At 40.8% G+C, this 25,747-nt stretch overlaps 3 protein-coding genes across 14 annotated transcripts in view; 2 read left to right on the top strand and 1 right to left on the bottom strand.

Moving 5' to 3' along the window:
• LOC122447860 (ankyrin repeat domain-containing protein 26-like) overlaps positions 1–25,747 on the top strand; it is a 578,892-nt gene that overhangs the window by 185,225 nt on the left and 367,920 nt on the right. The gene's annotated exons all lie outside the window — the stretch shown is intronic.
• LOC122447862 (ankyrin repeat domain-containing protein 26-like) overlaps positions 1–25,747 on the bottom strand; it is a 378,001-nt gene that overhangs the window by 83,477 nt on the left and 268,777 nt on the right. The window lies entirely within an intron of this gene.
• LOC122447859 (ankyrin repeat domain-containing protein 26-like) lies at positions 317–25,278 on the top strand. Its single transcript, XM_043478566.1, has 9 exons — positions 317–668; positions 2,453–2,486; positions 5,526–6,479; positions 8,143–8,292; positions 11,938–12,008; positions 12,779–12,872; positions 22,066–22,356; positions 22,949–23,151; positions 24,384–25,278. Exons 1-9 carry the CDS (start codon positions 511–513, stop codon positions 24,508–24,510), a joined length of 2,082 nt encoding a protein of 693 aa, XP_043334501.1. The 5' UTR covers positions 317–510; the 3' UTR covers positions 24,511–25,278.

Below are 25,747 nucleotides of genomic sequence, written 5' to 3'. Positions count from 1 at the left end.
TCCCATGTCTAAGTATCACAGTGCTTAGCCAGTGGACTTGAGGTTTTCAGTGTAGCCCTTGAGGTTCTTCCCAATGTCTCTCCAGGTGCATCTCTCTACTTTCTTTCATGTGTTTTGTACTTTTCCTTCCAGGTTCCTAGGAAACAACCCAGATGCCGTGTGCCTGATCTGTGTACTGACATTCTAATCTCCCAGTAGAACGATTTCTCGGTTTTCTCTTCCTTTTGACCTCCTCTCTTCACTTCTTCCATAAAGCTTCCTTATTTCACTTATCACTTTCATATGTCAACTCTTCCATATCATATTGTATCATAATTGTGTATCTGTGTTTGAAGGAAGAATTTGTTTTCTTGCATATGGTTGGTACTTCATAACTGTTTTGTGAATTAATCAATGACTTAAGATGGGTAAGAGTTGGAATTTTACAAGAATTGTTTTTTTATTCTTTATTAGTCGAATTATTTGAAAACATTGGCTTTTTTGTGGATTTTTTCAAGTAGTGAACCTGGCATGCCCAGGAAGGAAATAGAGAGAAAGAACAATGACAAATGGACACCAGAAGAATGTGTGATTGCACCAGTATTTGAAAAGACCAATTCACTGACTGATGGTCTGCTGCACGTGAACGATGACAGCATTTTAAGGAAGGTGGATCAAGATGACAGCAGGTAACATGGACAGATTCTTTATTTCTAGGGGAAGAAATATTAGCACTGAATACTTCTTCTGGAAATAGAGCAGCATAATATAGCATACCGGCCAAGAGAAGAGAATCCTCAACTCTACTGGGTGAACACGGCGGAAAGGTGAAGGAGAGGACCCGTGCCTTTGGCCGGAAGTTGTTTCAGTAGAGTCCACTTGGAAGCTGGACTGCAGTGAACACACATAAACAACTCCATAGGGAATATTTCCTGGGCCAGAAATGGAGACCTGGATGGTAACTGAAGAGGAATGTGGAGTTGAAAGGAGTTTCTTGTTTCACGTTGAGAGGGGAGCTTGTAGAGTGTGTATGCTTTTGGAAAAGAACCAGAGGAGGAAGTGTCTATTGAGTGTAGTCTTATTTGCATTTCCAATATTAGAAAGCTTATTGATTGTATGACATTATCTTTAAACTGTTATGATAAATTAATTGTACATTATTATTATTGTACATGATTATTATGTACAAATGTACTCCTGTTCATATATAGCTTTTGGTAAGGGCTCGTTCATTGGCTCTGAAGTGTAATATTCTTAGGTAAATGAATATATAGATGATTACTTAAGTTAATTCTATCATACATACATTTAAAAAAATGATATAATCATGAATTTACAAATGCTTAGGTTATACTGAATAGGATTTAATCATTCCTTGTTGATTCTAGTTGATAGTATCATCGTGGGTAGCTATGATTTTGTAAGGTACTCTGAAACATCACATCATATTAACTTCATAGTTGTTTATAGCTTCCAGGGAGAAGGGGAGGATTTTGTTTATTTTCAATAGAAACAATTCACAATCTTTTACAGTTTATTACTTTGGATGATAAGGATCTAAATGACAAAAACCATGCTTCCTGTACTAAAAGTGTCGTTGACACATATTATGTGCTCAGCAAGTGTATGTCAGATGCATAAAGAAACAGCAGAATGGTTGAATGAATGTGTATTGGTGAAGTTCTTTACAAAAAACAAATCTTTATTGAAAGTAGATTTCCAATATTGCCTACATCTAGCCTTTTTGTTTGTTAGAAATATGTTTTTAAGATTCAGAATTATCATTTGTAGTTATAGCTAGACATGAAATAATAATATAGATTCATTTGGTATCATGTTACTTAAAAAGACTTTTCAATATCACGTTCTCAGCATATTTTGGAACAGTAGAGTTCAGGCCAGATTCCCAGGGTTTGAATTCTGGGCTCTTGGTGAACTGCTGTGTGGTCCTGGGCACATTCCTCAGCCTTTCTTTGCTCCATCTCTTCCTGTCTAAAGGGTCTAATATATTACCTCTCTCCCAGAATGATCGTGAGGATTAAAATGCATAATATGCATAGCCGTTGCATAATAAGCCCTCAAAAACCTAATATCATGGTGATAAAAAATGGGTTTCTTTCTTATAAGGACTTAGGGAATACTTCCGAGATAGGTTTTATTGCCATAAAAGTTAGTTCTCATTAAAAATGACAACTGCAAAAAACCCTGGTAAACTGCTTCTATCACATAACGCAAGTAATGTTAGGTTTTTCCTTTTCCTTTAATCTAAATTTAATGTTTTATTAATATTACAGATATATTTTCTTTGTCCTTTAATGCTACTCTTTTTTATTGTTTCATCCTTTCTATAAATTACTTTTCTATAAATTACTTATGAATGCAAAGATGTTATATAAAAAAACATTTAGGTATTGTTTATATTTTTGAGTTATTAAATTTTAGCCTGAAAAGAATCATTTTTTTTTTTTTTTAGGCCTGCAAGGAAAACAGCATATGAAAAGAAGAAGGTAAAGTAAAAAAAAAAAAAAAATTAACTTAAAAATATATTATCCTCTAAAAAATAGTTTGTAAAAGGAATAGTGGCAACATAGAAAATCTTCCTTTGTTGAAGGGACATTTACTTTGAAAACATAATTTAGAAACTCTGTTGATAAAGTTATCCTGTTGATAAAAACCTGTTCTTTTAAGAAGCCTCTGCTTTTGCTTTGATTAAGATATTTATCACCTTTGTACACTTGGTATATTTTATACATATTTTAAGGACATTGTGAAACAGTATTATTTATGTGTAGGTCAAAGACCAAATTAATTACGTGAATGACCTTGATGACTTAACTCAGTCATCTGAAAGTGCTTCCGAGGATGGCGACATGCTTTACTCTAAAAATTCCCCCTTGCCATCTGGCAGGTGGCTGAGGGTCGTGGACCCCCTCCCTCTGTGCCCGTCAGCCCTCAGTCCACCTGCCCCATGAACAGCTCAGAGCTGGCTCCAGCTTTCCCAGCTGGGTTCTCCCTCACAGTAGAGTCCTCAAGGACAGCTGGGTTTAACTGGCGTCCTCTAGAGGTGCAGGAATGTTCCCCGTGGATTTTTCCAGCAGTTGGTAGATACCAGACACTCTTGAAGTTGATTGTCCTTCCTTCTGCAGAGTTCTCGAGTGGCATCTCAGAGCAGAGGAATTCAGTCCCCACCCAATGTCCCTCTCAAACACAGACCGGGTCCCATCCCCGAGGTCCTAGCAGCAGATCTCCCACAACGAAAAGCTCTTGGGAAGAGCTTGGGAAAGTGCTATTTGTAATTCAAATCCATTTGTCTACAGCAGTCAGGTAGGGACACACCATGGCCTCATCCAAGGAGAGGCGTTTAATATTTTCCATAGGAATTAATCTCAAAGTTCCGGCGACTGTCTCGAAGGAGCAGGCACCCTGACTGCGGTTTAGGCCAGGCAGACCGCGTGTGCTCCCCCGTCGACTGCGCTGCGCACATGTCCTTGTGCTCTGCGGGGAGCGTGTGCGTCCCTCCTCGGCCGCGTCACCTCCGGTGTCTCAGTCAGAGTCCGCCCCGGCTCCACTCTCGTTTCTGTAACCAGTGCCCTGTCAACGGCCTTTTCACATCGTTTACAGTTTTTCAGTTTGTAAAAACTGCGACATCAGTTGTAAAAATACTTTTGTACACTTTAAAAAATTGTTTCTTTGGAATAAACTTATAAAAGTCCCCTCCCACCAATGAAAAAAAAGTAAAAAAAAAACTTGCTACTAACAGTAGCTGTTCTGGTATTTAGTAGTGATTTCCCTTCCTTGATCATTAGGTTAATTTATCACTTCCACTGAAGGTAAGGAGGGAAAGTACAGGCAGTTCAGAGACCATACTTTGGAAGTCATTCTTGTACTTCTGAGAAAACGAACCCTCTGTTCTGTGCAGTGTCCTCCTTCAGTACAAGGAACTTTCGAAAACAGTGATAGATATGCCATAGTATACATCTAGTGATGATTATGTTTCTCATTGTATTCCCCCATCTTACTATTTTAAACAGTATAAAGAGATAATGAAAACAGCAGAAAACAATCTCATGATTCTCTGAGAAGAGCTCTCTGAATTTTACCTTATTTACCATTAGTGTATGTACCATGAATGAAATAGGAGGATTAGTTTGTGTTGATATGTTTGTACTAGAGAAGTGACTGTGGTTTGATGTAAGAGGCCTAGTAGAGGCAGAAGACCTGGTGAAAAGCCTGCAGCTTACTTCCATAGTTTTAACTTCTTCCTTTCCAGAATCATTATCGCTAATGAGTTAATTGATGTTTGTAGAAGTGCTTAGTACAGTTGTCAATAGGTATAAGCCTTGCAATTGCCTATTAAAATGTTAGAAAGGTAGCATATTCTCAAGAAAACAATTTTTGCATGAAATTTCATCTATTTAAATACGTTACAGAGCTAAGGCTCTTACTTGAAGTAGCTGCGTAGGAGCTATCAGATGCAGTGTTTTAAAGGTAGCGAGTGGTGGTGTTATGGAATTGTAGTTGATTTACAATGTTGCGTCAGTTTCAGGTACACAGCACAGTGATTCAGACATATATGTATATGTGTGTGTATATTATGTACATGGGGCTTCCCTGCTGGCTCAGACTGTAAAGAATCCACCTGCAATGCAGGAGACCTGGGTTCAGTCCTTGGGTCGGGAAGATCCCCTGGAGGAGGAAATGGCAACCCACTCCAGTATTCTTGCCTGGAGAATCCCATGGACAGGGGAGCCTGGCGGGCTACAGTCTGTGGGGTCGTAAAGAGTTGGACATGACTGACTAACACACACACACACACACACACACACATATATTCCTTGCCAGATTCTTCTTGTAGAATATTAAATGTAGTTCCTTATGTTGTACAGTAGATCCTTACTGGTTATTTTATATACACTTGTCTGTATATAATGGTATCTGTTAAACCCAACCTCCTAATTTATCCCTTCCCCTACCCCCTTTCCCGTATGGTGAGTAAGCTTGTTTCCTATGTCGGTGGGTCTCTCTCTGTTTTGTGAATAAGTTCATTTTAGATTCCACATATAAGCAGTATGACTTGTCTTTGTCTGACTTACGTCGCTTAGTGTGATCATGCCTAGGTCCATCTTTGTTACTGCAAATAGCATTATTTCATTCTTTTTTATGGCTTTGTAGTTTTCCACTATATAAATATACCACATCAGATGCAATTTTTAAGTGTAGTTAGATCTATAAATCTTTTATTTTAAGCTTTCTGGGTTTGTTGTAATTCAGAGAAACCCTTTCCAGTTCTGAGCTTCTTGTGAAGTTCCTTGGGGTTTCTTTTTCCTTTCATGGATTCATTGTCTTCAATTAAATTTTTGAACCTTTGGGAATTTCTGCTTGTATAAGGTCTGAGGTTTGTATCGAACCTTATTTTTTCCATTTGGAGATCCACTTGGTGCAGTCTTTTCATTGTCTAAACATACAGGTTAGTCTTTCATTTCAGAGGAAATGGTGAAATGTCATTTTATTGAGTACTAACTAAAAGTCTCTTTTGTCTCACTTAGGTTTCTGATAGTGGTAGAAAAGCAAAAGGTCTGTTGCGCAAAAGCCACATGCAGGATGAAATTGCCATGCCAAGCTTAGAAATAGACACAGTGAAAAATCAGAACCAGGAGAAAGAAAAGAAATGTTTTGAGGATACTGAAATTGTAAAAGGAGAGAATGATTATCCTCAGAAGGCAATAAAATTGAACAAGGAAACATTGACAGAGACCGTATTCCAGCATACTGGCCAGCTTAACGTTCCGGTAGCTGAAAATAGAATGCTAAACCCTGAGCTGGAGAACGCAAAGCGAAGCAAAGAAAGACTAGAAACAGAAGTGGAATCCTACCACTCTAGACTGGCTGCTGCCATACACAATCATGATCAAGGTCAGATATCACAAAGACACCTGTCACTTGCCTCCCAGAAAGCAAAAGACAAGAGGTTACACTTGCAGGACCCAGTGAAGTTTGATATGGCTAAGCTGAAAAGTGACAATGAGATGCTTTCCCAGCAACTTTCTAAAGTGGAAAATAAATTCAATAAGCTAAAAATCAAGCTGCATCAGACGAGAGATGATCTCAGAGAAAAGACTTTGATGTTAGAACGTGTCCAGAGAGACTTACGCCAAGCAGAGTGTCAAAAGCAGGATATTGGACACATGTATCAGAACGAACGAGGCAAAGTGAAGGAATACCTTGGAAAGCAGGAATCCTTAGAGGAGAGGTTATCCCAACTCCAGAGTGAAAACATGTTGCTCCGACAGCAGCTGGATAATGCACAAAATAGAGCCGACAGTAAAGAGAAGACAGTCATTAGCATCCAAGACCAGTTTCAGCAGATCGTGAAAAATCTTCATGCTGAACATGAGAAACAGGGTCTGATGCTGGAGGAAAGAAGCAAGGATTTAATCAACAAATTGAATCATTTAGAAGAGAGAATGTGTCAGTATGAAAATGAGAAAGCAGAAAGACAAGTAAGTATCCAGAAGGAGAAATAATTCTCAGACTTCCTGAAAGAAAATTCAAAGTGATTCTTAATTCTGGCTAAATGTTGAATCTAGCTGAATATAAAAAATACACAGGCTATGAATCTGTAGTCTGTAAAACAGACTAAAAAGCACACCTTGTATCCAGCAAATAAAAACTAGACCCGAGAGATGCTTCACTTTGAGTAGAGACATCGTGTCGCTTATGAAATGTTAAGAGATTAAATTCTAAATTTTTAATATAGACAGGTATTAGTAATTTACTCTTTTACTATTCAGAAAATAATTTTAATCTCTATGTAACCACATGTCAGTATCATGATGAAGCAGATAAAAGAAATGCTCAAACCTAAACTGAATATTTTGAAATTAAGCTTCAGTTACATGGATTACCTTGACAGTCAATTCCGTGTTTCCCAGATGCTATCACTTATATGTAGTACTTTGGCTTCAGTAGCTTGTCATACCTTTCTGTCATATTTGTTGGTGTAACTTTGGTTTTATTCATGTAAATTTGAATTAGCTTGGAAAGCATTTCAGACTTGAATCATTTATTCTTATGACCTCTCAACTCTATAAAATAGAGTTGTCATTAAATTGAGAATTCATTGACAAGCCATTTAAATATACTTGTCATTAAATCATAATGTGGGACTCAGGTGGTGAGCTTTAACCAAGCTCTTCTTGTTTTAATCTTCCCACTGCCATTTATGCTATTTACTTAGAATATGTTTACAAACAGTTTACTCATAATTCTCATTTTCAGCATCAGTTACTACCATTTAGATACAAGCGTGTCCACTAAAAATGAAGCGTGGCAGGACTTGAGAGCAGCAGGAATGGAGGGAGTCAGGGGGCGGGCTGTAGGGGCCGCGGCCCAGAGGCAGGTGGAGGCCAGGCTGTCGAGGCTCCCTGAGGGCCATGGGAGCAACCTCATTTGCAGATTGTATTTTTCTTCTGTGTTGGAGTGTAGTTGGTTTATACTTCTGCGTCAGTTTCGGGTGCCCAGCGTGGTGGTGCAGTCACACACGTATCCGTTCTCTCCCAGGTCCTCTCCCAGGCAGGTGACTGCAGGGCACTGAGCAGAGCCCCCGTGCTCCGCAGGGGCGCCTGGTGGTCAGCCACGGGCAGAGGCGGGGGGCAGGGGGAGATTATCATAGTCTGGGATTAACATAGACACACCACCAGGTATCAGACAGATAAGCCCCAAGGGAATGGCCTCATTTTACTGCTGGGATAGGAATCTGTTGGAAAGATCTGAGCACTGAATTGAATATGTGAAGATCTCTGATGTTAATCGAAGCCTCTAATAAAGAAAGAGGAAAAATGTGTCCACAGGGTGGAATTTTCCACTGCTTGTCCCACCTACACACCTGTTTCATTCTGGACGTGAGGTGGTGGAGCTCTGCAGATTTATCGGGAGGGGCAGGGCGTGGACAGTGGGGCTGCCTCCTTCGTCTGAGGAACTTAATATCAGGAAGGCCGGTGGGGGGCCCTTCTGGGTCTGCAACCACATTCAGGGAGGAGGGAGAGAAGGTGAGTTGCTGTGTGTGGTGATAGTTTTCAAAGTCCATATGTTGGCGTTATGTACTACTAACACAACGTCATAGTAAAGTGATTTGATAAACTCAGTGACAGAGCATCTTATTAGGCAGTTGTGAGACAACTTCGGCAAGAACTGGCTGATAGCCTCAAAAAGCAGTCTGCGTCGGAGCTGTCCCTGGAGGTCATGTCACGTTATCATGCCAAGTTAGAAGTTGAGGCACGGGATTTAAAGAACTTATATCAACTCACAAGTCAGGTATGTGTGAAATTGAATGTGTCAGCAGTGAATACATAGGATAAAGTGTTTTAGGACGCTCTTTTTGATGGACAGCTTTCTTTTTTATTTTCATTACTAGTAATTTACTATAAATTTTTTAATCTTTAAGTGCACTCATTTCTTAAACTCTGACTTTCATTCTGCCATTTGCATTATATATATTGTTTTCGTATATTATATACCCTTAGGAAAGTGGAGAATTGTGCATCATTCTTCACACAACTTGAGAGACTTATTTTTCTTTTTTCTTTCGGAGTTATTTCTTTTTTTTTTTAATTTTTATTAGTTGGAGGCTAATTACTTTACAATATTGTACTGGTTTTTGCCATACATTGACATGAATCAGCCATGGATTTACATGTGTTCCCCATCCTGAACCCCCCTCCCACCTCCCTCCCCATCCCATCCCTCTGGGTCTTCCCAGTGCATCAGCCCCGAGCACTTGTCTCATACATCCAACCTGGACTGGCGATCTGTTTCACACTTGATAATGTACATGTTTCGATGCTGTTCTCTCAGATCATCCCACCCTCGCCTTCTCCCATAGAGTCCAAAAGTCTGTTCTATATATCTGTGGAGAGACTTTTTTTTCGATTGAACAATATTTTATTTCGTGATCCCTGTATTACCATGATGAGTCAAGCCAGAGAAAATCAGAGGATAATGTTTAATGGAAGGTTCCAGAAAATGATCATTTCTCATCTCCACTTTTCTGAATGGCTATGCAGTTCTGTATATATTTATTTTGTGCATTTCAGAATAACTTGTGCAGAAAGTGTATTATACAAACCAGTTGAAGTTAGGCACTGCCTTCTCTTCATTTTCGATACATTGTAAAAGCATGGGGTACTCAGATGGAGTATAATACCCTCATCAAAAATAGAGAATGAAGAAGATTATCTAGATGGTGCCTTTGGATTTTTAAAAAGCTATTGAGATATAATTCACGTATCATATAATTCACCCATTCCAAGTGTGTAGTTCAGTATCTCTTAGTCTAGAGAGGTGTCACCTGTGACCACAGTCAATTTTAGAGCATTTCTACAACCCCAAAAGAAACCCTGCATCCCTTAGCTACCTCCTATGACCCCCCCATCTCCCTCAGAGCCAGGCAACCCCCAGTCTAATATCTGTCTCTGTAGACATGCCTGTTCTGGGTATTTTATATAAATGGAATCATGCAGTATGCTCCTTTGGGATGAGCTTTTCTCATTTGATGTCATTTTGTGGTTCATCCATGTTATAGCACATGTTATAGCTATAGCATGTTATAACATGTATCAGTTCTTCCATTGCTGTTGACTGTCAAACAATAAACAGTACGTGGCTATATTTATCCATTCATAAGTTGATGGAGATTTGAGTTGTTTCCACTTTGCGACTATTAATAATGCTGCTGTGAACATTGGTTTACGCATTTCTGGATGGACATGTTTTTATTTTCCTGCGGTTGGATTTTATCCTCAGAGTTCACTGGCTGATTTCACCTTTCCTTGACCTTTGCTTAGATTGTCCTTTCTGTCTTCACAGTTTCTTTTCCTCTTGGGTAGTCCTCCATTTATTCAGACCTGGTGCCCAGTCCCTCCTCCTCCATGGAGCTTTCCTGACTGTCCAGCTCTCATTGAGCCTTTTCTCTTCAGCCCTGTCATGTAGTCTGTGAAGAACAATCTGGCCCTTAATTTTGCATTGTTGTAATTTTTTTCATGAGGGAGAATCTTGGTCTAACAGGGAACATTTGTTGATATGCACAGCACTTGTCTTGCATAAATGGAAAACAGTTCAGCTTAACAATTGTTAGGCAACAACTAAGTACTTCATCCCATGCCAGTTATTTCTTCTTGAAGATGTTTGTATAATAAAACTTTTATTAAAATGTATTTTAAGCAACTCAGTGTAAAATTGACAGCGCTTAGTCTAATAGAGGAGAATTGTTCAATTAAATGCTCATTTTTCTCCCTGACTCTGGGAGAAAAGTGTAAATTTGCCTTCCTCCATTATGTAGGCAGAAGTGGGATTTATAGATTTCTAGCCTTTCACCAACTGTAAAGTTCTGGGAATAGCCTCTCTGATATCCGTACCTTGTAACCTGAATTGTCTCACCGGAGTGCTTGCTAGACATTAACAGCTGTGGGAATGAATTGACTCACAACTTTGATTTAGCAGTAGGGTAATATTTCCATGGCAGTGACTTCACTCTTCCTCTGACGGTCATGTAAGTTCTGCACCACTCTGTCCAGGAGGTGCTATGTGCATATTAACCTCTGGTCATTGTCCACTGAGTAGTACAGAGAAGAAGTAAGTTACAAATTACTGTAAGTGGAGAAAAGTACTAGAGTACTAGCTGGTTAGTGGAGTCAGTGAACGGTTTTGAGGTACTGGACACGTGTTCTGGGCCTCGTGCTCCCTCTTACTGCCCCTTGCATGGTATGGAGAGGGATTTCAGGGTGACTTGTGTAGAAGACCACTTCCGTCGGCATGCCGTCTGCCTGAAGTATCAAATTGTTTTTTTTTTGTTTTTTTTTTTAGCTTTATTTTTATTTTATTTGATTTTTTTTTAATTTTTTTTTATTAGTTGGAGGCTAATTACTTCACATTTCAGTGGGTTTTGTCATACATTGATATGAATCAGCCATAGATTTCCACGTATTCCCCATCCCGATCCCCCCTCCCACCTCCCTCTCCACCCGATTCCTCTGGGTCTTCCCAGTGCACCAGGCCCGAGCACTTGTCTCATGCATCCCACCTGGGCTGATGATCTGTTTCACCATAGATAGTATACATGCTGTTCTTTTGAAACATCCCACCCTCACCTTCTCCCACAGAGTTCAAAAGTCTGTTCTGTATTTCTGTGTCTCTGTTTCTGTTTTGCATATTGGGTTATCGTTACCATCTTTCTAAATTCCATATATATGTGTTAGTATGCTGTAATGTTCTTTATCTTTCTGGCTTACTTCACTCTGTATAAGGGGCTCCAGTTTCATCCATCTCATTAGGACTGATTCAAATGAATTCTTTTTAACGGCTGAGTAATATTCCATGGTGTATATGTACCACAGCTTCCTTATCCATTCATCTGCTGGTGGGCATCTAGGTTGCTTCCATGTCCTGGCTATTATAAACAGTGCTGCGATGAACATTGGGGTGCACGTGTCTCTTTCAGATCTGATTTCCTCAGTGTGTATGCCCAGAAGTGGGATTGCTGGGTCATATGGCAGTTCTATTTCCAGTTTTTTAAGAAATCTCCACACTGTTTTCCATAGCGGCTGTACTAGTTTGCATTCCCACCAACAGTGTAAGAGGGTTCCCTTTTCTCCACACCCTCTCTAGCATTTATTGCTTGTAGAGTTTTGGATAGCAGCCATTCTGACTGGCGTGTAGTGGTACCTCATTGTGGTTTAGATTTGCATTTCTCTGATAATGAGTGATGTTGAGCATCTTTTCATGTGTTTGTTAGCCATCTGTTTGGAGAAATGTCTGTTTAGTTCTTTGTCCCATTTTTTGATTGGGTCATTTATTTTTCTGGAATTGGGCTGCAGGAGTTGCTTGTATATTTTTGAGATTAATCCTTTGTCTGTTAGGTTATTAGTAATTAAACAGTTGTTTTTTTCCTTTTTCTCTTTTCAGTCTCAAGAAACACAGGATCAACATACAGAGGCCGGGAGATATGCTGAAAAAACACAGGATCACATCCAAAAGTATGATTTAAAGCAGCACAGAAAACAACTTAAGTATAAAGCAGATAAGCAGTATAATATGAGAATTAGATCAGTAATGATAATTAAAACATCATTGTGAAGCTGGGTAACATTTCAGCTTTGAGCTGTTTTGAGATGCATATTTTCCCCCGTTATTTCCATATTTTGCACATTATCCACAAGTGAAAAGTGAAAGTGTTAGTCACTGAGTCATGTCCAACTCCTGATGACTCCATGGACCATAGCCCACCAGGCTCTTCTGTCCATGGAATTCTCCAGGCAAGAATCCTGGAGTGGGTTGCCGTTTCCTTGTCCAGGGGCTCTTCCTGACTCGGGCATCGAACCTGGGTCTCCCGCATTGTTGGCAGATTCTTTACTGTCTGAGCCACCAAGGAAGCCAATTAGCCACAAAACACAACTAGAAAAACAGTACAGTTGCCAAATCATTTACTTTTCAAAATTCTAAAAACCTACAAATTGAACCTGCAGATGTTTGTTCAGAAACAGTGTGGTATTTTAAAAATCTGTGTGTGAAGGACTGCCGTGACAGTCCAGTGGTTAAAACTATGCCTTCCAAGGCAGAGGGTGTGGTTTGATCCCTGGTTGGGGAACTAAGATCCCACGTGCCTCACAGCCAAAAAACCAAAGCATAAAACAGAAGCAATATTGCAGTAAATCAATAAAGACTTTGAAAACGGTCCACATTGAAAAACATCTTTAAACAAGAAACCCTATGTGTGAGAATCATTGTTTTAAAATCTTCATTTTAGGCTTGAAATTGAAAATGCCAAGTCACAAACTACAGTCAAAAAGCAAGCGGGCGAAATTGAACAGCTTCAGAAAAACCTCTTAAGTATAAGATTGGTAAGTCAACCTCTTAATTTCTGTCATACTGAGGAAGAATTTTAATTTTTTTAATAGTAATATATAAGAATATTTTGGACAATGTGAAAAGTGTCATTGATTAAAAGGTTTATGGTATTTTACTGATACTGCTTGCTACTAATAGCATCAGTTCAGTCGCTCAGTTGTGTCCGACTCTTTGCGACCCCATGAACTGCAGCACTCCAGGCCTCCCTGTCCATCACCAACTCCTGGAGTTTGCTCAAACTCATGCCCATCGAGTCGGTAATGCCATCCAGCCATCTTATCTTCTGTCATCCCCTTCTCCTCCTGCCCCCAATCCCTCCCAGCATCGGGGTCTTTTCCAGTGAGGCAACACTTCGCATGAGGTGACCGAAGTATTGGAGTTTCAGCTTCAGCATCAGTCCTTCCAATGAACACCCAGGACTGATCCCCTTTACAATGGACTGGTCGGACCTCCTTGCAGTCCAAGGGACTCTCGAGTCTTCTCCAACACCACCGTTCGAAAGCATCAATTTTTCGGCACTCAGCTTTCTTCACAGTCCAACTCTCACATCCATACATGACCACTGGAAAAGCCATAGCCTTGACTAGATGGACCCTTGTTGGCAATGTAATGTCTCTGCTTTTTAATATGCTATCTAGGTTGGTCATAACTTTCCTTCCAAGGAGTAAGTGTCTTTTAATGTCATGGCTGCAATCAGCATCTGCAGTGATTTTGAAACCCAAAAAAATAAAGTCTGACACTGTTTCCACTGTCTCCCCATCTATTTCCCATGAGGTGATGGGACCAGATGCCACGATCTTAGTTTTCTGAATGTTGAGCTTTAAGCCAACTTTTGCACTCTCCTCTTTGACTTTCATCAAGAGGCTTTTTAGTTCCTCTTCACTTTCTGTAAGAAGGGTGGTGTCATCTGCATATCTGAGGTTATTGATATTTCTCCTGGCAATCTTGGAGTCCAGCTTGTGCTTCTTCCAGCCCAGCGTTTCTCATGATATACTCTGCATATAAGTTAAACAAGCAGGGTGACAATATACAGCCTTGATGTACTCATTTTCCTATTTGGAACCAGTCTGTTGTTCCATGTCCAGTTCTAACTGTTGCTTGCTGACCTGCGTATAGGTTTCTCAAGAGGCAGGTCAGGTGGTCTGGTATTTCCATCTCTTTCAGAATTTTCCAGTTTATTGTGATCCATACAATCAAAGGCTTTGACATTGTCAATAAGGCAGAAATAGATGTTTTTCTGGAACTCTCTTGCTTTTTCGATGATCCAGCGGATGTTGGCAATTTGATCTCTGGTTCCTCTGCCTTTTCTAAAACCAGCTTGAACATCTGGAAGTTCATGGTTCACGTATTGCTGAAGCCTTGCTTGGAGAATTTTGAGCATTACTTGACTGGCGTGTGAGATGAGTGTAATTACTCTTTACAGAAGAAATGAACTGAATTCATAAAATTAATGATTTTTGTAGTAAGATTTTAATTTAAAAGTGTGTGACAGTCCAGTCCAAAAGCCATATTTTATATAGAAAATATTTTGTTTGTTCATTCCCCTGTCAATGAAATCGGGGTTTTTCCACTTTCTGGCTATTGTTAATAATGCTGCCTTGAACATTGGTACACAAACATCTGTTCGAGTCTAGAAATTTGAGTAATGATTTGATTGAGAATTCTGTTTCTCTTGTAATCCTAACCCTTCTGTGAGATTTTTGAGAATGAATCATTTTTAACATTGTAGTTTATTCTCTTCACCAGGTGAATACTACATCTGTATAGAACAGTGTTTCTGAAAGAATGTATTTTTCCTTTGTTGGATTTTTTTTTTTTTTTAAAAGAGCTGGGGTGTGCATGGGAATTTTTCAAAGATTACTTTAGTAAGATGATATTTATCCTGGAATATCTTGAACCACTGATGAAAATTATTTTAGAGCATCTTTAGAAAGTAAAATGTAATAGCCACACTTAAAAAAAATTTCATCAGCATGTAGTATTTGATGTTTCAGTTCAGTCGCTCAGTTGTGTCCGACTCTGCGACCCCATGGACTGCAGCACACCAGGCTTCCCTGTCCATCACCAACTCCCAGAGCTTGCTCAAACTCATGTACATCGAGTTGGTGATGCCATCCAACCATCTCATCCTCTGTCGTCCCCTTCTCCTCCTGCCTTCAATCACTCTCAGCGTCAGGGTCTTTCCCAATGAGTCAGTTCTTCGCATTGGAGCTACAGCTTCAGCATCAGTCCTTCCAATGAATATTCAGGACTGATTTCCTTTATGATTGACTGGTTTGATCTCCTTGCAGTCCAAGGACCTCTCAAGAGTCTTCTCCAACACCACAGCTCAAAAGAATGAATTCTTCGGTGCTCAGCTGTCTTGATGGTCCAACTTTCACATGCATCCATGACTACTGGAAAAACCATAGCTTTGACTAGATAGACCTTTGTCGGCAAAGTAGTGTCTCTGCTTTTTAATATGCTGTCTAGGTTGATCATAGCTTTTCTTCCAAGGAGTGAGGGTCTTTTAATTTCATGACTGCAGTCACCATCTGCATTGATTTTGGAGCCCAGGAAAATAAAATCTGTCACTGTTTCCATTGTTTCCCCATCTATATGCCATGAAGTCATGGGACTAGATGCCATGATCTTTGTTTTTTGAATGCTGAGTTTTAAACCAGATTTTTCACTTTCCTCTTTGCCTTTCATCAAGAAGCTCTTCAGTTCCTCTTCACTTTCTGCCATAAGGGTGGTGTCGTCTGCATATCTGAGGTTATTTATATTACTTCCAGATGTCTTGATTCCAGCTTTTACTTCCTCCAGCCTGGCATTTCGCATGATGTATTCTGCATAGAAGTCAAATAAGCAGGTGACAATATACAGCCTTGATATACTCTTTTCCCAATTTGGAACCAGTTCATTGTTCCCTGTTCGATTCTAACTGTTGCTTCTTGAGCTACAGACAGGTTTCTGAGGAAGCAGGTAAGGTGGTCTGGCATTCCCATCTCTTGAAGAATTTTCCACAGTTTGTTATGATCCACACAGTCAAAGGCTTTGGTGTAGTCAATAAATCAGAAGTAGATGTTTTTCTGTAATTCTCTTGCTTTTTCTATGATCCAACAGATGGATGTTGGCAATTTGACCTCTAGTTCCTCTGCCTTTTCTAAATCCAACTTGTACATCTGGACGTTCTCATTTAACGTACTGTTGAAGGCTCACTGGGAGAATTTTGAGCATTACTTTGCTAGCATGTGAGATGAGTGCAGTTGTGCAATTGTTTGACCATTCTTTGGCATTGCCTTTCTTTGGGATTGGAATGAAAACTGACCTTTCCAGTCCTGTGGCCATGGCTGAATTTTCCAGATTTGCTTGCATATTGAGTGCACCACTTTCAAAACATCATCTTTTAGGATTTGAAATAACCCAACTGGAATTCCATCACCTCCACTAGCTTTAATTGTAGTGATGCTTCCTAAGGCTCACTTGACTTTGCAATCCAGGATGTCTGGCTCTAGGTGAGGGATCACACCATACTGGTTATCTGAGTCATGAAGATCGTTTTTGTTTAGTTCTTCTGTGTATTCTTGCCACCCCTTCTTAATATCTTCTGCTTCCGTTAGGTCCATACCATTTCTGTCCTTTATGTGCCCATCTTTGCATGAAATGTTCCCTTGGTATCGCTAATTTTCTTGAATAGATCTCTAGTCTTTCGCATTCTATTGTTTCTCTCTATTTCTTTGCATTGATCGCTGAGGAAGGCTTTCTTATCTCTCCTTGCTATTGTTTGGAACTCTGCATTCAGATGATTGTATCTTTTCTTTTCTCCTCTGCCTTTAGCTTCTCTTTTTTTCTCAGCTATTTGTAAGGCCTCCTCACACAACCATTTTGCCTTGTTGCATGTCTTTTTCTTGGGGATGGTCTTCATCACTGCCTCCTGTACAGTGTCACCAACCTCCATCCACAGTTCTTCAGGCACTGTCTATCAGATCTAATCCCTTGAATCTGTTTGTCACTCCCACTATATAATCATAAGGAATTTGATTTAGGTCATACCTGAACGGTCTAGTGATTTTCTGTACTTTGTTCAATTTAAGTCTGAATTTGGCAATAAGGAGTTCATGATCTGAGCCACAGTCAGCTCTCGGTCTTTTTTTGTTTTGTTTTGCTGATTGTATAGAGCTTGTCCATCTTTGGCTGCAACGAATATAATCAGTCAGACTTTGGTATTGCCCACTTGGTGATGTCCATGTGTAGAGTCATCTCTTGTGTTGTTGGAAGAAGATGTTTTGCTATGACCAGTGCAGACTCTTGGAGGGCACAGACAAAACCTTGTGTGCACTGGGAGCCAGGAGAAAGCAGCAGTGTCCCCACGAGAGACTGAGCCAGACTTGCCTGTGGGTGTCCAGGTGTCTCCTGCGGAGGGGTGGGTCGACAGTGGCCTGCTGGGGGTCAGGGGCACTGAATACAGCAGTGCGTGAACAAGTCCTTTTGAAAGAGGTGGCCATTACCGCCATTACCCCTACCATAGTTTGACCTCAGGCCAAACAACAGGGAGAGAACACAGGCCCACTCATCAACAAAAACTTGGGTGAAAGATTTACTGAGTATGGCCCTGCCCATCAGAAGAAGACCCCACAGTCAGTCTCTCCCATCAGGAAGCTTCCATAAGCCTCTATCCTTATCCCTCAGAGGGCAGACAGAATGAAAACCACAATCACAGAAAACTAAGCAAACTGATCACATGGATCACAACCTTGTCTAACTCAATGAAACTACAAGCCATGCCATGTCGGGCCACCCAAGATGGAAGGGTCATGCTGGAGCGTTCTGACACAACGTGGTCTGCTGGAGAAGAGGATGGCAAACCACTTCAGTATTCTTGCCTTGAGAACCCCATGAACAGTATGAAAAGGCAAAAAGATAGGACGCTGAAAGATGAACTCCCTGGGTTGATAGGTACCCAATATGCTACTGGAGATCAGTGGAGAAATAACTCCAGAAAGAATGAAGAGATGGAGCCAAGACGAAAACAACACCCAGTTGTGGATATGACTGGTGATGGAAGTAGAGTCTGAAGCTGTAAAGAACAGTACTGCGTAGGAACCTAGAATGTTACATCTATGAATCAGGGTAAATTGGAAGTGGTCAAACAGGAAATGGCAAGAGTGAACATTGACATTTCAGGAATCAGTGAACCAAAATGGACTGGAATGGGTGAATTTAACTCAGATGACCATTATATCTACTACTGTGGGCAAGAATCCCTTAGAAGAAAGGGAGTAGCCATCATAGTCAACAAAAGAGTCTGACATGCAGTACTAAGGTGCAGTCTCAAAAATGACAGAATGATCTCTGTTTCCAAGGCAAACCATTCACCATCACGGTAATCCAAGTCAATGCCCCAGCCACTAATGCTGAAGAAGCTGAAGTTGAGTGGTTCTATGATGACCTACAAGACCTTCTAGAATTAACACCAAAAAAAGATGTCCTTTTCATCATAGGGGACTGGAATGCAAAAGTCGGAAGTCAAGAGATACCTGGAGTGACAGGCAAGTTTGGCCTTGGAGTACAAGATGAAGCAGAGCAAGAGTTTTGTCAAGAGAATGCACTGGTCATAGCAAACGCCCTCTTCCAACAACACAAGAGATGACTCTGCACATGGACATCAGCAGATGGTTGATTTTATGTGTAAAATACCCTATTTTTAACAAATAAATATTGGCAGTTTAAATTCCAGAAAGATAACAAAATGATGAACAATTATTTTAAGCTGTTTGAAGGAAAGTCATTCATTTTGAAGTCTGTCCTGACTGGCATCAGCTTTATAAACTGTGTTGGCTATAAATGCATATCACTCATGAACCCATGAGAAATAATACTTTTTTTTTTATTTCTGTGCCCACACTCTGAGTTCTGTACTGTCCTTTTCAAAGGAAATGACCTCTATCTGTAGCCGAGTCATGTTTCCTAAGCCAGGTTCCTCTTTATCAAACTTCTGAGAAAATCCCAAGGCCTTTTCTCATTTTGTATATCTTGGTCTCGGTTGGACTTCCCAGATGTCTCAGACAGTAAAGAATCTGCCTGAAATGCAGGAGACCCAGGTTCGATCCCTGGGTTGGGAAGATCCCCTGAAGAAAGTGAGAGTGAAAGTGCTCAGTTGTGTCTGACTCTTTGAGACCCCATGGACTATACAGTCGTTGGAATTCTCCAGGCCAGAATACTGGAGTGGATAGCCTTTCCCTTCTTCAGGGGATCTTCCCAGCGCGGGGGTTGAATCCAGGTCGCCCACATTGCAGGCGGATTCTTTACCAGCTGAGCCACAAGGGAAGCCCAAGAATACTGGAGTGGGTAGCCTATCCCTTCTCCCATAGTCCACAGGGCCACAAAGTGTCAGACATGACTGGGCGACTGACACTTGGTCTCTGTTAGGTCAAGCAAGCAAGCAAGTGGTGTTTTTGCTGCCAAGGTTCTCTTTAAAGCTTTCGGTGTCCTGTGAATTCGATTGGGGTTCATGCCATTGGAAAAGCTATCCTCAAAAATCTTTTTTGAGAGAAGCATCATACCTTGGGCTTCCTATGAAGCTTTGCAGGATGATGCCTTTAAAATTCTTAGGCTCTTAAGATCCTTAAAGGAATCTGAGGCACCACCTTAAGTCTTTCCAGGGTCAACATTCAGAATATTGAGATCATGGCATCTGGTCTCATCACTTCATGGAAAATAGATGGGGAAACTGTGGTTGACTTTATTTTTCTGGGCTCCAAAATCACTGTAGATAGTGACTGCAGCAATGAAATTAAAAGACGCTTACTCCTTGGAAGGAAAGTACGACCAACCTAGATAGCATATTAAAAAGCAGAGACATTACTTTGCCAACAAAGGTCCGTCTAGTCAAGGCTATGGTTTTTCCAGTGGTCTTGTATGGATGTGAGAGCTGGACTATAAAGAAAGCTGAGCACTGAAGAATTGATGCTTTTGAACCGTGGTGTTGGAGAAGACTCTTGCGAGTCCCTTGGACTGCAAGGAGATCCAACCAGTCCATCTTAAAGGAGATCAGTCCTGGGTGTTCATTGGAAGGACTGATGCTGAAGCTGAAGCTCCAATACTTTGGCCACCTCATGTGAAGAGTTGACTCATTTGAAAAGACCCTGATGCTGGGAGGGATTGGGGGCAGGAGGCGAAGGGGAAGACAGAGGATGAAATGGTTAGATGGCATCACAGATTCGATGGACATGTTTGGGTGGACTCCGGGAGTTGGTGATGGACAGGGAGGCCTGGCATACTACGGTTCATGGGGTCACAAAGAGTTGGACACGACTGAGCATCTGAACTGAACTGAACTGAATGTAGGGTTTTACAGTCTACAGGTTTTACGTTTAGACCATGTTTTCCTTGATAGCACCCTAGATTTGACCTTAGCCAAGAAGCCATTTCTGTCTTTTTGCGTCATGTGACAATTGGACAGGTGGAGATGCTGTAAAGGGGATACAGATATTGAACCCAGTGAGTCCTGGTTCCTTTGTATTTAATAGTCCTTTTTTTTGCCTCATAGCTTATCCTTCTCACTGATTTTACTTTCAGCTGGTTCATAGCAAGAGTCTCCGTTCCCCCATGTTTCAGTGTCATTTTCTTCTCTTGCCTAGAAGCTGTCACTGGCAGCCTCTTCAAGGGCCATCAGGCTTCTGTTTACAAACTCATGAAGCCCTTTGGGTTTCCATTTCTTTCTCTGTATCCATTCGGGTCCCACCTACATCCAGGTTCAAAAGCATTCTCACATGTTTTAGTTCTTTTTTAATGGCAATACCTCATTTTTGGGCGTCACTGACTCAATGGACATGAGTTTGAGGAAGCTCCAGGAGTTGATGATGGACAGGGAATCCTGGTGTGATGCAGTCCATGGGGTCACAAAGAGTCAGGCGTGACTGAGTGAACTGCACTGAACCCCATTTTTAATATCCGTATCTGTGCCAGTTATTTATTGTTAACAAATTGTATTAGAGATCACCCAAAGCCTAGTGGCTCAAAACAGCATTTCCTGTGTTCACAAGTCTGTGTTGGAGCAAGGCTCAGTGAGTGAGCCCAGCTCATTTCTTCTCCAGTCTTCATCAGCTGGGATGTCGTGAAGGTGGGGACCAGAGTCATCTGAAGACCTGTTCATGCACACGTCCGGCAGCTGGAGCTGGCTTTTGGATGGGTCATTAGGTGGGGGCGGTCAGTCGGGACACTGACATGTGCTCAGTATGTAGCCTGGGCTTCTTCAAAGCGTGGTGACTGATGCTAAGAGTGGGCTTCCCCACGGAGCCAGTCAGAAGCTATTTAGCTTGAGATATCACATAGCAGTTCCCCCAGACTCTGTCCACTAGAATCAGTTACTGAGGCCAGCACATATTTAAGGAGAGGGAATTTCACAAGAAACTTGTCAAAGAATTTGTAGACATGTTTGAAAACCACCGGCTCCACTCACCTCGACTTACCAAGTAATCATTCTGTCTAAATGAAAGTTCTTTCCAACTCTGTGTCACTGAAATTCCAGCAAATATTTTTTGTGTGTTTTCTTTGGTATAGTCTCTTATTCTGTGGAAAGTAACAAAGGATTACAAGAAAGAGGCATTTTTCTCTTGTTCAGAAAAATGTATGGATCATCTCACTAAACTCTTAGGAGACGGGATATCTTTAGCCTTGCAAATCATTTCTCTTTGGAATGCAATTCAAATTAGCAAAAACTATTTCTAGTTCAGAAAAAGGCTTATTGGATTAAAATCCATACTTAGAAGATTTATTAATTACAGCCTTATTTTCACAATCTTCTTTTGGGAGGCATTTATTAACTCAGCCTCAGATAACTCAATACAGTATACCTCAAACTTCTTTAAAAGCCATGGGACATGTTGGGGGGGAAGGAGTAAGAGACGTTCTACTAAGGGGTGACTTGCAGTCATTCCATGGAGGAATGATAGAAAAGTACTATTATAGAACAAAAAAAGAGTGTAAAATCAAGTGCAAATTTTGTGTGACAAAGATGATGACAGTGAAGACTATATTTTGTGACTCTTGGTGGTTTAAACTTCTTTCTTGATTCTCTGAGTAATTCCTTGTCCTACATTCATCAATACAGATACCATCATATTTATTTGATCCTTGGTTTGTGTTAGGCTGTGTTCAGTCCACTTCCCTCATTACCAAATGTCATTTGTTTTATTCTTGCAGATTGATGATCGTCCAGCAGAGCTGGAAACTGTATGTTCACAATGTCTGCACATGAATGCAAAAATTCAGGTTCTTCGAGAGGAGTTATTATTCATGACAGGAATGCAAAAGAAATGTGAAGAACTAGAGAAGAATAACAAGAAGCTGGAGCAAAAAATAGTGAACCTCAAAAGTCACATAGAAATGAATATGACGGAACACAGTCAAGTAGAGCAGTATAAGCAGGAGATTGAAGAGCGAGCGAGACAGGAGCTAGTAGAGAAATTAAAAGAAGTCAACACGGTTTTACAGGTTAATTTGTTGATCTGTCATATCCTTGAATTCACCTCATTGTAAATTACAGTGGATGTATACAGCTTATGTGTTTCCTCTGCTTCCCTTAGAGCAGTTTGTTTGGTAGATTTCTGGAAGGAAAGCGGCACTTGTCTGTCTCTGAAGAGAGAAATATTTCAATTTCCATCACAGTTATCACTCAATTGATCTTTCAGAATGATTCTGACTAGAGGATCCTTTTACTTATAAGACCAGCTGGTATAAAACAAGACCATGAGAAGGAAACAAAGTACTGTGGTTTAGAATGGGTACCATCCTCTTGAATTATTCTCAAGTTGTCTTGTTCAGTTTTTAAAATTTTAAGTTGATCCTCTTATTATTTGAATTATCAGGTTACATAAATACTACTATAACATTGATTCCGCTTTAATTTTATAATTCAGATTTAATTCATTTCACATTGACCATGATTATTTTAAAGTTTCACTTTTCTTTTTTTCACATTTAAAATTGCTCTCTGAATTACTGACTCAAAACTAAAGGGAACAAATATAATTATTCACGTTATAATCATTAACAAAAGAAATATATCTTTTAAAATTTGACTTAGATACAAGCAGCATCTCAAGAAAACTTAGAGCAGGCACAAGAGGAGCATATTGCTTCCTTAAGAAGTCAGATGGAACTCAGAATTAAAGAGTTGGAATCTGAACTCTTCAAGATGGAAACTTATGAAGCAGATATGGAAAAATATAAGAAACTCTACCTCGAAGAACTAAAAGTTAGGAAGTCATTGGAAAAGAAGCTAGACAAGTAAGTCAAAACACAGAATCACAAAATAAATGTAGTCCATTAATTTGTCTCTGAAGCCTAGTTTTTATAGAGCCAGGTTCTTGAGATTAGTAGGCAGTGAAAGCTAACTAGACAGTCCCTGCTAAGGGGGCACCCTAAGACAGATGAGTGACACTACGTCCTGGTGCGTTTTCCTACACTGTGTAAAAGCATGCTTGTGAAGTCGGGCCACGTTCACACAGGGGTGAAAGGTGGGGTAGTTCACAGAGGGGCTGACGCTGGCATGGTGGCCTGACTGAGGGAGGGTGTGGAGGCTGGAAGGGGCAGATCCCACCTGCACCGCCCTCTGAAAGCAGAGCACTCCTAGGACGCCTTTCATAAGCCCAGAGAGCATACAGCAAAGGAGCAGGGACCCAGGGCACGTTCTGCTAGTCGATGCCCAAAATAAGCGCACACAAGGGAAGCACGGGTGCTCCCAGAGAGGGTTCAGGGCTGTGGGACGTGATGCTGGGATGTGGGGTGTGGCTTCCGGGGAAGGAGCTCAGTGGGGCCGCTCTCCCTGTTTGTGGAGCGCGATGCCTCTCGCTGTAAAAACATGCACTGAACGCCGTTTCAGCTTTTTGCCTTTTTAAATGAAACCAAAAATCCTCTTCAGACTTTTTTTTTCTTTTTTTTAAATGAAAAACAGGTGCCTATGTAGGGCCCTCGTAGAAGTGAAGTAACATAAAATGAACTTTGGAAAAGCAGGGGATGCTTGCAATTGTTCCTGGGGCCGTTTTAGCCCTTTTCAGTCTCACCCACTGACTTTCTCATCCTACCTCGAGATTGTGGCTCTAGGTGATTCCTCAGAGCCAAGTGCTTAATTTTTCCGAGGTCATGAGTGAAACATTTATACAAGGGGGGTGAAAGCAAATGCTTGAAAGTGGCCTTGTGGGAGGTGTGTTTCTTCATCCCTGAACTGTTTCCTGGGGGCAGGCGTGTCCCAGAGGCGGCAGGCGTCACTGTGAGCCCACCTCCCGTTCTCTCTGACGCCCTTTCTCTCCTCCCCCAGCTGTGACTTGTTACCTGAGGAGCCCAGACACACGTGAGCTTCTTTAGAACAAGGTCAGAGCTGTCACTGTTTACAGCAGGTCTGCTCTCTGCTTCCAGTGCTCACACGGTGTGACGGGAATTCCATTTACTGTGCGGCAGCTTACAAAGTGCAAATCCTTTAGGGAATCGTGAACAAAACTGGTGTTTTCCATCTTCCCCAGGACTAATTGGAGGCTGGCAGAGATGAGCACCGAACTTGAGGTGGAGAAACAGCGGAAGAGATCTTTACTGAGCACTCTCACCACGAGGCCAGTCCTGGAGCCGCCCTCGCAGAAGAAATTTCCATAATACTTCAATATGAATCTTTCTCCAAAAACGAACATAGGATTTTCTACCTCAATTCCATGCCCTTCAAATAACAGCATGGCGACTGACTTGATCAAGTTTAGTTCTACTATCTTTTTTTCCTTGGGTTTAGCATGTCCAATATGAATGATTCTTATTTTCAACTTCTGAGCTGTTTATTTGACTTATGTGCACTAAGTAAAAGCCATAATTAACTGTGCTGACCAAGGAGACAAAAATTTTATGTTTCTTTGGTCCTAGATTTCTATTTTTAAGATACTTATTAATTTCTTAAATTTCTTGAAAAGCTGCATTTAAATTCTACTTTAGAAATGAAATCTTATTGCCTAGTAACCGAACATATACTTTCAGATATTTGACCTCCTTTCTAATTGATTTCACCTTGGCAAGTGTTCATAATCATCTCCAAGCTCCGCTAAACCCACTGCAGTTTTTCTACCCCTAGGCATAAGTGAATGACTGGCATTGAAACACTAACCATATATGGATGTTTTTGTATTTGAAGGAATCCTAGAGAAATCCTTTTTATGAATTAAACAAACTTGTAGCACTATATCAGAAGATTAATTTCTAGTTTTCGATCAACATTTTGGTCATTTTCTTACACAAGAATGCATCTTTAATCGCTATTTTACTTAGAGCCTTGTTACTTAAATTTCTAAAAAATATTTTCTGAGCAATTGTAGAACGTTTCTAAATTTGTAGTTAAAGCAAACATTAAAAAATTTTAAATGAAGCTCACTTTTGTCTCTATCTCAACAGCACCTGGGTGATTGATGACTAAGAGCAATGATGGGGAGTCTAAATTGCAGCTAGTTTTCATTGTGTGATCGTTGTGATTAAAATATCCATTTTAGTCAGAGCACACGGGTTTGTGGTTTTGATGGTGTTTTCATGATGGTTATGGTGCAGATAAAAATAGCCCTTGTTAAATGCAGTCTCAACCTGTGTTCCCATTTGGCTTCTTGCCATCATAGAGCAATCTAAGGTTTCTTCGCCAGCACTGCGGCTACGTTGGTTCTTAGTACTTGAGAGCCATGAACCTGGAGGACGTGCTTTAGCTGTGCAGTCACAGCGGGCCTCCAGACTCTTCATCCCAAGTCAGACACTGCCCCACGCAGGCCTCAGGGGAGGAAGCAAAGGCTCAGTCCCCACCCCAGGGGCGGGCTGCCTACCGCAGACCCAAGTTCACGGTGCTGTGAGCACACACATCTTTTCA

This window comes from Cervus canadensis, chromosome 10, assembly GCF_019320065.1.
Source record: "Cervus canadensis isolate Bull #8, Minnesota chromosome 10, ASM1932006v1, whole genome shotgun sequence".
Lineage (NCBI taxonomy): Eukaryota > Metazoa > Chordata > Mammalia > Artiodactyla > Cervidae > Cervus > Cervus canadensis.
This window is presented reverse-complemented; position numbering and strand designations above follow the sequence as displayed.

What these genes read in the sequence shown, in the direction of transcription:
- LOC122447859 (XM_043478566.1), top strand. Translation starts at nt 511, where the DNA reads ATGCCCAGGAAGGAAATAGAGAGAAAGAACAATGACAAATGGACACCA. An exon ending in ATGAGAAAGCAGAAAGACAA is followed by an intron (nt 6,480 to 8,142) that starts GTAAGTATCCAG and finishes GCATCTTATTAG; the next exon opens with GCAGTTGTGAGACAACTTCG. An exon ending in ACACAGGATCACATCCAAAA is followed by an intron (nt 12,009 to 12,778) that starts GTATGATTTAAA and finishes TCTTCATTTTAG; the next exon opens with GCTTGAAATTGAAAATGCCA.